Raw genomic sequence first — 12,610 nt, 5'->3', positions numbered from 1 at the left:
TACTCGAAAGATGTAGGTAGATTTTGTGACAGATTAAGTATTATTAATTTCTTTAACCTTATTCAATATCTCAAAAACCATTTAAGATACAGACTTGTCAGATTAAAAATGTTTAGCAAATGTTATAAGCATTCCAGAACACCTTTTTTGCTTTAGATTCACAAATAAAGGAGTTGTTTTTTTTTTTTTTTTTTTTTTTTTTTTTTAAGTTTAAACGGAATTGTCTAACAAGCGGGCTGATGAAATTAGCCGATATTTATGAGCTGTGAGCTTTTTCGGAATAGCCTTTTTGTATAGCATAAATAGTCAACTTTTGATCGATGGGTGGTTTGGAGCTCTGTGCGACATGTCCGATGAGGTTGTGCAGTAAATCTATTGCTCAGTCTATAAATATTTTCATCGCCACACCAGTAAAGCTAACCCAACTGTTTGACCTGCCTGGTAGAATCATCAAAGAGGATATTCCAACTAGTCGTAATATTCCTAGCCATCCACCCAGTTATTGGGTACTCGTGGGCACCCGTACGGTATTTTAAACCACTTCAGTCCGCTTGCAGTTTAAAATAACCCATTAACAATTCCACCATTAAGAACTTATAGAGCTAAATAAAAGCGCTTCATGGCAAAGTTTTATTCCCTGCGTTGTGTGACTGCTAATGAGGTGCCACCCAGGTGGACAACTCGTGAGATGTCCTTTGTCACAATGGTATTTGTCGACGATAATCACAATGGTAACTGTGACAATTGACACAATGGCGTGTAGTGACAGTCACAACGATCACGTCCTGAGGACAACAACACTGATGGCGTGGTGAAAATCATCAAACAAAGGCGCCTCCTAGTTTGAAATATAATTGATTTCACAGTAAAAATCACGCCTCCATTTTAAGGTGCGTCCAAATATTAGGTATGTTTGTTACATTATCCTCATATTGAAATAATCTGCAAAAATGTATGTAAAACCTCTAAGTTTCCGTCCCTTCTTTTCTTCTTTCTGTTCTTTATTGTTGAATGTACTTATACCTCCCTGTCCTGACGATGGTAAATGTCCGAAATCCTGTTATCGTATCAGACCTTCCATCGTAAATAACAATCTTCAAACAAAGAACTTAAATGATGTTAGTGGAAAAATTTGACACACGTCAATATATGATAAAAGCGGACACAAACAAACAAATAACAAATTGTCATAACCAAAAATGCAATATAATTGGATAAAACAAAAGTACTTGCAAAACTTCTACTATTATACAAGGGTATTAAGAGAAACTATGGAAATAATAAAGAACGAAAGTAATTTCAACAAAGAAGATGTTCTGAATTTGAAAAAAGGTAGCAACCGGTGATACGTAAGCCATATTTATCATAACTGGTCGGTTTTTGGTTAAGATTTAGCCAATCACGAGAAATCTCCGCCCCTCCAACTCACTTATACAGAAGAATGTTTATTATTGGAGTTTCGCCTGTTGAGTGAAGGTGGGTCTCTCAGGGAAGTCAAACTATTTGAAGAAAAATGAGAGCTGTCGTTTATTCAGTTTTTGTATTGTTGGCTGAGAACCTCAGTGTGGACCATGTCTTTTCACAGTAAATCTGCTATAAATCATGTATTTATTATTGTACAGTACAAGTAAATTTTCCAATAAATATACGAGTATTAATGTAAAATCTAGGGTTTTGTTCTTAAAGATTGATTATTTATTTAAAAATAGCCGATAAGAAATTTAATTGGCTGAGAGCTTAGCGAAGTCACCTCCACGAAGTCACCTCCACTAGTATCGGAAGCAGAGATCTGTTTTTGTGCTAGTCTGTTCACACTTAACTTACAGGGGTTAAATTTGGTGTAAAATCCACTTCTACTACCTCTATATCGAAATTAAAATTGGTAGTGAACATCGGTTTAGCATTAGGAGAATATAATTTTGTTTTTCCCAAAGCAACATTTTTTTTTTAATACTGTTAAATTTATTTGAATGGTTGAAAAAATAGAGGAGCATTTTAAATTATAAACCTAATAAAGAAGAACCAAATAGAATTTGGTTACTTACATACATTTAATAAAAACAAAAACGTCACAATTCGCATGCAATGTTATATTAAAAAAATATGTATGAACATTCCTTCCAGAGAATGTTTTGTGTGAAATATATGTCTTGTGAATGCACTAGACTAAAGAATTAAAACAATGTTATTTCTTCTTACAAAACTTTTATTTGTATTAAAATTATTTTGCAAAATCTATTTTATACTTTACATCAGTAATAAAAAATATTCAGTGTAAAACTATGTCAAAACCATACACTATTACAATAAATCCAAGGATTTAGGTAACTCAGGTATGACAAAATCAACAAGTATTAAACACTAAAACAACAATTTAACAAATAAATAACGACTCATATTCACAGACTGGTAGCATTTGTACATTTTCAAGAACAGTTGTATTATTAATTATACATAAATTTCAGTGAAATGAATCAAAGCTTGCAAAAAATATATGTTTACTTTACCAACTTGATTACCTCTACGCTTAATACCCTGATTTAAGATTGCTGAGAATCAATAAGTGATTTCCACCAAAATCACAATGCAAAGACCTATTCATCCTGATGTTATTATTATAAAATATGGTTATGATCTTTACAATTTTTTTATGTTTCATGCTTACAAGAATAAACTCGATTGTTACTCTTATTAGTATTACAATACCGTGATTGTTTAGTACCAAATTTACGTATTCACTTTTAGTAATCAATCCTTTTGAGTTGGATTTCTGTTCTATCAAGATTCAATTGCAGTAAAAAGTATTATTATTTTTGGGAGGAAATTGGTTACAATTAACTGAATTGGAATAACAGTGTATGTAGTCAACAAATAAAATTTTACAAACTTATGTATACAAAACGATTAATATTAGAACAACATTCAGGAACTTTTAAAAGAAGCACTTGTTTCGAAACATATTTTCTCTGAGGAAGTATTCAGTTACAGGATTTAAACATTTTACCCACACGAAAAGTAGGGCATCGGTCGATGAGAGATACATATTCTTTCACTACTCTTATGAATGTTGATCAAGATATCACACAGTTCTTGTCGTCGACGGTCTTCTTAGTCGGAGATTTCAGCTGAGAAGACTGCTGCCTCTGTCTGGCTATGGCGAATGCGTCGTTGGGGACGTAGGATATCCGGACACCGCCGTAGGCTCGGCGAGGTGGCAGTTGGTAGGCCGACATGTCGTCACTACTGGAACTGGAGGAACAAGTGGAGCAGTAGCTCTCGGCATCGTCAATCTCGTGAGAATCGGACCTGCCGGAGTAACTTCTGCTCCTGGGTATCCTGGGCTCCTCTACCTCCGGAGGAGCGCCCTTGAACCTGACGTTTTTCCTCTGTGGTGAGGTCGGGGTGGCGGGTTGAACGGCTAACTCGGGCATTGAAGACGCGTGGCCACTGTCATGTGGCGAGTCACTTAGCTGAGGCCTCCAATCCAGACTCGTACTGGCTTCCACATTGATGGGAGCGTTGACGCCTCTTTTCTCTCTCTCCAAAGAAGATTCAATTTCTTCCAGATTCAGTTTTTTAACTTGGCACTCTTCGTCGAACTCTTGCTCACCGAGGATCAACTTCAGGTCCCTCCTCATTTCACTACTTCGTCCATCACAGTTATCGATGTCCAAAATGAGCTTTTTCAACTCAGGCTTAACATCATCCGTGCTGCCACCACTCAACACCAACCGACTAAAATTGAGGTTTGACGTCTTACCCTGATCGTCTTTCAGCGAAAACTTTTCTAAGTGCGTCTCTAAACACAGGTGACCCGAACACTCGTTGAACCCGAGGATTCGATTAAGATCACCTTCCATTGGAAGATGTTCCGAGCTCGAGGAATGGTTAGAGCCACCCCTCTCTGACAACAGTTTCTCCAAGTTGCGCTCCAGGAGAACCCTATCCAGTCCTTTACTGCTGGACGTCGCCGTGATGGCTAGTGACGGTGGGCTGCCCGGTGGTGGAGGCAGAGGTGGTGGTCCCCTCACTGTGTTATAGTCTGGTGGACTACAGTTGATGTTCTTGTTGGGCGATCTCTGCAGAGCTCGTCTCCCCATTTTCGGGGATCTTCCAGTGGGAGGACTTCTCATCGTCTGTTGGCTACTTCCAGGAGGACACGAATCCCTATGGATAAAAATATTGTCTTTAAAACACCCATTGTACAATCTCATAAATCCATTCTGCATATTTTAGATTTAATATTTACTTAACACTATTTTATATTGGTATACACACTATTGCATTTCTCGTTAAAATATACGGTAAATTCAATGTCAAACAATTTATTAGACCAAATTCATAAAATAAGAACGATCAAATTTGCAAAATATGTCTTAAATATGTTGGCTATTCATATTTTTTATATCTATCGTCTCTGGACTATAAACTATGATTTTGATTTATTTCTTTTCGTTCATGTTTTTAACTCGTGTCTAGTTACTCTTATCTACTGACGATGTTCAATCTACTTACGGAAACCTTCCTTGGCTGTTATTGGCGTTACAATCCTGTGGCGAGGTCGGCCCAGAAGAAGTGGCCGGGGACAGCTTAGTTCTGGAGAGCGTGGGAGAACCAAGAGGAGGCAAGGCACGTCTACGGTGGCCGGGGGAGGTGGGTGGAGTGCTGGAACCGGCCTCGGACGGTGGCCTCGGTCTCGGTCTGAGCCCTAAACGAGTGGCAGGTCCCGAGCTGTCTGAAGGTGTAGGAGGTTCTCCCTTGCTGCAGGCGATACTGCAGTAGATGGCTCCTCGCCGTGGTAAGAACGGGCGACCCAGCAGAGAGGCGCGGCAGTTGTGGCAGCAGAAACACTTCTCCGTGGCGTGCCAGTGCTGACCCTCGTGGCTCATCTGGCCTGTAGAAAAGGATAATTCATGAATAATTGAAATTTTAAAAATTGTGTACACTGCTTATGATATTGACATTTCTTGATTGTTAGTGTCGATCTTATAAAGGAGAACAGTATTCAATACCAAGCATTATACTTGACTAACAGACCATGTCAATTTTACAGCTATCAAAATACGATAAAAACTATTTGACAAATTGAATTAATATTTTCTATACAATCAATTACCATACCATGATCAACTCCGATTGGTTCTCCGCAGGAGTCACAGTACTCGGCGAACATGGCGTCGAAGCAGGTGAGGCAGTAGGGACGACCATCCCTCATGATGTACCTCTGACCTCCCAGTTGTTGGTCGCACTCAAGACACGCAAAGTGTTTCATGTGCCACGCGCGACCCTCCGCCTCCGTGCACTCGTCCGCTAGGATTATCTGCAAGGATTAAACCCATTAAAATCATTCCCAACTTATGTATTTTCTTCTGCAATATTGTTGTTTTAATAATAAATTCTTTGAAAACTTTGACCGGATTTATATGAAATTTTGCACACCTGCAATGTGTGATAATAAATCACCTGTCTTTAAAAAATTGAAACAAACACAATGATACTAAAACTCTGAATATATATATATATATATACTTTTGATAAATTTAATACTGATAGTGAACGTAAGAACGATTGCTTGGTAATAAATTCTCTTGATAGTAACATGCATTTGATATTTTAAAAATAGATGGTAAATTGGTACGCCACGGCGGTGGCGCATTTATTTTTATTCCTGAAAAACTAAATGTTTAGTTATTTCAATTTGAAAGTTTAAGCATACTGTTTAACTTTGTACGTAGTCTTCATGAAACGTGAAAATGAAGAGCAATGTTCAGATAACTAATGCCTAATTCGTAATAGTACTTTTGGTATCATTTGAAAATCACAGCAGATAAAGAGTGAAATATTAAATTTTAATTGCAAAGTAGAGAGACATCTCTTTAGAGACATTTACTTTCTTTCTCGAATTATATTGATAATGTGTTTTTAATCTTATTACCTCATCGCAGGCAGAACACCTAGGCTTGAGAGTCTCGGCGTGGTGGCGGCCGCAGTAGAGTTTGCCTTCCCTGTAGAAGTAGATGAGATCTACCAGCAGCTCCTGACAGACTGAGCAGACAAAACACGCAGGATGCCAGCAGCTGTTGGGGCCGGCTCTGGAGGCGAACACGCTCATGTCTCCCGTCGATAGCCTCTCGTCACACTACAATCATTACAATTGTCATTACAATGTAAATTAAACCATTCAAAATATATTACTTTAAAAAAAATAAAGCAGCTTCAAGGGGAAAATAGTGCATTTCATAAAATCTATACACATAATCTATATATACTTGTGGAATTAAAGAAAAATAGCAAAACTTACGTACATAATGGTGACAGTAAATATTACATAATGAAGGAATGTTTGTTCTCCTAGAAAAACAAACAATCCTACTTGTACTTTTAATTATTTACAATTAATTGAAAGTATTACTTCACTTTGTTGCTAAAAGTAAGAGGTAACTTATTTAATTAATATTCAAATAGCGCAAAGTTTGCAAATAATGACATTTAACTAAATATGATATCTTAATGACCCTATTAAGACAGCCGTTTATAACTAATCTGATTTTTGATAGATTATTTAAATATTCACATTTCATTACTTATTTATGTACTTATTTCTGCGTTTCCTAGTTTTTTTAATGTTTTAAAACTGAATTTAGTTGTCTCGCAAGTTTGAAAAGTAAAATCACTTTTACTGACTTTGAATATTGTAGGTAGGAAAAGTAGGATATCAATTTCCCTCAACATCCTTTTCCTCACGTGTTGATAATAACTCTCTAAAACCTACACTGAGATAGTGAGATCTATTTTCAGTTGGTAAGGCCTAAATGAACTCTAAAGCATAACGTACTTTGGCTGTCAGGAATTATATGACAATTGAATATTGAAAAGCTGATCCCTAATTAAACAAGAAAAAAATTCCAAATTTTAAAATAAGTACCACGTTAATGTAATCACGTCAGTATTACAACACTACGCCTGTTTTTATTGATATTTTGTGATTTATATGTTACACATTAATTTTTCTGGTTTCATTTATTGGGTTAACAAATTTTTGGTAAAAGTAAAATATGATCAAAAATCCACTATAAGATTACTTATTTACACATCCTTCCAAGCAAAACACAGAAAGGGCAACCTTCTAAGGAGACGCCTATCAAATTTCAATTTCGGCTTCTGTTAATGGCACAAGCCCGCCCCACGCTATTCCGAGGTTCACTGGAGCGACATTACCATGCATAAGTCCCGCCATGCATCGCCGCCTTAACCTGTTTATATTCAAAGCTTCCGAGCAGCGCCGCCTCCCATATATCAAGTTTATGGCCATTGCGTCACTATCCCTGCCCGAACATACGGTGATGGAGGCGAGACTCAGATTTAATGGAGAGTCAGCCATTTGCTGAAACGTCTCGTACTCAGCATTTACCAACGAGCTGCTACTTTACAAGCTTTCAGTAACGATGGTTATTGAGCCACTGATTGTGTTAACTTTGGCTTTTCACCATTACCTTTCTAAACTTATTGAATTTTAAACACGTGTATTAACATTTTTATTACTATCGGAAGAAAGCCATACTACTAATAGCTAGAGTATTTTGTTTTATAACTATACAACTAAGAAATATAATTATATTTTAGAATACCTGGGGTTTAAAAATAATTTTGTACACAGACTAAGTCTGGCAAGTTGTTATAATATCCTAACGAGGGAACGATTAGAGCTAATATAAACAATCTAATTATCCGTAAATCACATTCATTGAATTAAATAAAGATTTTGTGAATTAAGTCGAGCTCTAATGGACGAATCTTATATTTTTCAAATATACACATGAAATCATTCAAAAAAGGATTGGCATGCATGGAATTGGGAGGTAATTTAAGCAACTACAGCAATTAATGAGATCTTTTGTGTTATGATTTTGTTCTAGTAACTAGTAACGAATGTAAAAAGATACCTAAAATAGTTATGTTTGTACTTAAATTCTTATCTTAAAGAATGTTAATATTATGTAATAATAAACAGCTAATTTCCAAACCAAACAGGAATTTGATCGGAATGTAATTTTTTGGAAAAAAATACACAACTTAATAAAACCGTAAGGGAAATCATTTAAATGTAAAAATACAGTTTTTCAAAAAAATATTTCACATCAGATACCACTTGAGGTACCCCTCCAATTACATAATTTAGGTTATGAATATTTTAGCTTATCAAAATATTTGATACTTCGGCAAGGAAGACTTTGCTGATTACCACAGCAATTGAAACATTTCATAACCTCATCAACTTTGGCGAGTGCTTTAGCTTCAAAAACTGTAAAGAGAAGACATTTGTAGCCGTAACGATTAATCTCCGTAATCCTCTTATGCCATTAATCTTGCATGATTATCATCTGCGGTTTTCGTTAAGTTAGAATGAATGATATCGTTTCTAAACCCTTTAAAAAAGTAACTCGGTAGATAAATAAATAGGTAACTTACTTATTTACTTACGAGCAAAGGTAGTAAAATTACAAGTTGTTGGTTTAAAAAAATCTATCCTTCTTGTAGTTAATTATCAGATGTTGGCTAAACAAAGATTATACTTTGGTAAGAGAAGGCAATAAGTGCGGAGAGCAGCATCTCTATATATTATTGTCTCGCCAGCATCCCCTCCCTTACACATAACTTGTGATCCCTTTAATAAATGTTCAGCTGATAAACTTTGCCGAGGATTTGTAGCCGAGATATTAACGATGCCATCTCTCATCCCGGCACGTGTGCTCCAGCAGTAACACATGGTACGGTGAAAAGTTTCACTCAACATCATTTTCTCCCCTAACACGAAATATATTTCAGCCGTAATGTTTCACTTCGAGCTATTTTCTTGAGAGGCTAAGCGTTTTTCGGAGGAAATACTTACCCCTTCACAAGGCATCGGGGCGGCCAGCTGGCGCACAGCGCCTCTTCCCAGAGCTTCCCTCTTCCTCTGTGCGGAGAACAACCTGAGCTCCTTCCGCTCTTCATCCGAGAGGCTGTGGCAGTAGCGAACCTCATTGTCGTGAGGCGGCAACTGGTGCAGCAACTGCCGGACTCGGTACCTCTCACCCGCGGAGTTCACGTAGGGCACCTTGTCCTCGGGCAGAACTGAGAAGTACAGATGTACCTGAAACAGCAACACCATCCTTAGCAGAAACTATACACCCCTGGATTCATTCCGTTTGTTTTAACTTTTCATCAAAGGTGTCAGAGAAGTTTTTGTAATTCATAATTGAAACTTACATAATCTTACTTATCCGTTATCGTACTACCTGCATAAAAAAAACCTGGTTGTTCAAAATAAATTCACCAAAAAATTTAGTGTTTTAAATTTTAATTATAATTGTTTAAAATAGTAAGTGATTATGTAGAATATTTAAAATTAATTCAGACAATATGTAGCCTAATTTTATTTACACCCTTTTATATTATTTCAAATTGTAATGCTATTTAGGTTTGTGAAGATCATCTCGTATGAGAGCCATATATATATAATGGCTGAAATATATTTTTATATATATATATATATTGCAATGTTTTAACTGAGAATGCAATGAAATGTGATATGAAGTTTGATCAGAATAAGGATGTAAACAAGTAATACCACATTGTTCTTCATATTTTATAAAATGGTGTTTAATTGTTTAATCGTATGTTTGTAATTTATGTAATAACAATAATTATATAAAACTAAAAAATTACTTTCACAGAATAAAAAGTGTTCCGTTGTATGAACAGATTATTCTGATTATGATACTGTATTTAAACATTTCTAAATATTTGATAGTAGTGTCCGATGGTTATATAATTAATGACTCTACGTAGCTGTCGTTGAAGAATATTTTGTATAAGTATAGTATAATGCAAAATGTATAACTACATATAACAATTAATTATTTATGAATTAATAACTATGAAAACAACGATGTATTACCTTATTTGTATTGTAATGTGACGGTTTATATTGTTGGAATGAATTTAACCAAATAAAATCGTTATACATTAGAATTAATCTATAAGTAAAAATGATATACATTTAATATTGTCTTGAAATTGAAAGAATTCATATTGAACTTATAAATACGCCTTACGTGCTTATATGATATAGTATATTATTTCAATGGAAGTGAAAGACTATTAAGTGAAATATATGAGCAAAACTGAAATTATAATGAAAATTATAAACATAAATAATTTACATAGGTGATTGCGAATTTTTTACTACAAAACTAGAACCTAACCAAAACATGTCTTGAAAGTAATTTAAGTTTGATCAACGATTTTAATAAAACGGAAATGTACTGAACCACTTGGATTTAAAATGTGTCATGTCTTTGATTCGAACCTTAAAATACTCCATAGCGTAAGATAATCGCTGGACAATAATAGGAATGCTATCCTTGCAAATAAACGTGAACTTATAACAGTAAAGTATTGAGATGTTGGTTATGAATGAGCAACCTGTCCAGAGGAATTCCAAATGTCATACATTTTAATTGAGCTATAATTCAAAAACGGTGCGCCCACCTTGGAATATTCAGCTTATAATTAAAAATTCTTCAACAACTTGTTTTTGTGACATGTTTATAGACCTGTTGGTAGTCAGCATTCGTCGCGTTGTGATGACGAAGAAGTAAGTTTCTTCTTAGCTTCTATTACGTAATCTTCTTGAAGAGAATGGTGCTTGATAAATCCTTAGATGTTGCTTTGTTCCTAGAAATAACTAGGTTTGGGAGTTGCAAATTTGACCGTTGAAAGTTGTATGAGGTCTTTTATATGTTAAGACTGACGTGATGATAAATAACATATGTTCAGCCATAAAAAAGTATTGCAGTAATTGGACCACTGGGAGCAAAAACTATTGCTTTCGTTGCCCAATCGCGTTTTAGCAACGAGTCAAATCTGAGACTGTCATTCCTTTTCTCTTCAACGTTTTATTTTATAATAACGCAACATATTCATACTGCCACGTTTAGGTATAAAACTGCTGTTTTACTTGTACTGAAAGAATTGCAACAAAGTTTGTAATTCATGGACTTCAAATTCAATCAAATCCTCATTATTTTCCGCATTTATATTCAACCAAGGAAATGGCAAACTTAAGGTCAACGTTTTAGACTTTGTGGAAAAAAGCACACACCGTAACTCACATTCCTATAGTCTTTCCAGAAAATGATCCAAAATGAAATCATCTCTGTTAGTAAAGGAGCAGAAGCACCGTGTGAGAGCACAGTAATCAGTCGTTCCGAGGTTTCAAAGATTCTTATTGTACAAAAACATATATATCTCAAGATCAATTTACATGTACGAAACTCTTCTCTTTCTTTAAATCCTATAAAACTTTACTGGCTTGGAGTTGGCTAAGGATTCATTTTTATGATAGCTCTCCATCGTTATTTAGTAGTTTATTGTACTTTCTAACATTTCTAGTAGTTTTAAAACACCTCAATCAACTTTGCCTACTCTGTCTTAGTTATGGTTATCTGCTATATGGAGATATTAAGGAAGCGTACATTAGGCGTTTTCACTTCTGCTTAAGACAGTGTGAAAACAAATGCATGTTATATTTAAGTTACACACTTTGCTTTTTTGGTCAGCCCAAAAGATAACAAAAGATAACACACAGTTTAAACCATTCCTTAAGCATATGATAGGAGTAACACCAAGTGATTTTGTACGAAAACCGTTAATAAACCCGTAATACCATATAATATTTTATAAAGTCTGATAATTCATCGTTGTTTGAGACGAAAATCATCTGTAATTAAGGATCGTGTTTGTAGTTTTCACGCCGTAAAATAAAGGATTAGATGACGGACAGGTTCTGGCGACAGTAATAATCATAGGCACCGACATAACGGTAATGTGTTTAACCGAACGACACGCTGCGCCGCAGCCGCAGCCGCGTGCTACAGGACCGCTGCAGGCCAGTTGGTAATGGCGGGAGTGATGGGGTCCGACCGCTCAGGTGGCAGCGAGCAGCCGTCTCCGCCAGGTGGCATTCAAGGTCAATATCGACATAAACCGAATAATTATTGGTCGGAAAGATTAATTTACATCTTATGATACTTATTCAAGTCGGTATGGACTGTCCGTGCTACAGTTTATGGTTCATGCCATTTACATATTTCTTAAAATCTAACATTTTTTGGTTTTGAAGCTGTCATTTGCATTTATGATGCAGCACTTCAAATATCCAAAGTTACCGAGGGCCCTTCGGAATCCTTGGATGCGTAGAGATGAAAGTTCTTCCTGTACTTTTCCTCCCAGCCTATTGTTTTTACTTGCCAATCATTAGATGTAACAAGCAAGAAGTTTGAAACCTTGTTATGTAAGCAATACGTCCTAATGGACCTCAATTATAACGCAATAACTTATAAATTACCTTCACACATATAACTAAAATTACTAACATGTTTTCAGCTACACCAATTTCATATTTTGGAGTCCATCTAAACATGATGAAGAGTAATGAAGATGTAGTTTTTGGCTCTAAGGAACATTATTGTCGTTCGTAAGAGATCGAACAAATCCGTTTTTTGTCCCTCTGTAAAAAGCATTGGCACACGAAGGACGGAATACCAAATGCACATTATGGAACATG

General features: G+C 35.7%; 1 protein-coding gene across 3 annotated transcripts in view; it reads right to left on the bottom strand.

The window, feature by feature from the left end:
• Positions 1-2,194: 2,194 nt before the first annotated feature.
• LOC124355116 (protein espinas-like) overlaps positions 2,195-12,610 on the bottom strand; it is a 360,974-nt gene continuing 350,558 nt past the window's right edge. For all 3 annotated transcript variants that reach the window (XM_046806074.1, XM_046806075.1, XM_046806073.1), the window contains 5 exons: positions 8,891-9,133; positions 5,936-6,139; positions 5,122-5,320; positions 4,516-4,894; positions 2,195-4,167 (listed from right to left, as the gene is read on the bottom strand). In XM_046806074.1, coding sequence (XP_046662030.1) covers positions 3,072-4,167; positions 4,516-4,894; positions 5,122-5,320; positions 5,936-6,139; positions 8,891-9,133 — 2,121 coding nt within the window. In that variant the 3' untranslated portion in view covers positions 2,195-3,071. The remainder of the gene's footprint in view (positions 4,168-4,515; positions 4,895-5,121; positions 5,321-5,935; positions 6,140-8,890; positions 9,134-12,610) is intronic.

Source organism: Homalodisca vitripennis, chromosome 2, assembly GCF_021130785.1.
Source record: "Homalodisca vitripennis isolate AUS2020 chromosome 2, UT_GWSS_2.1, whole genome shotgun sequence".
In the NCBI taxonomy this organism is placed as follows: domain Eukaryota; kingdom Metazoa; phylum Arthropoda; class Insecta; order Hemiptera; family Cicadellidae; genus Homalodisca; species Homalodisca vitripennis.
This window is presented reverse-complemented; position numbering and strand designations above follow the sequence as displayed.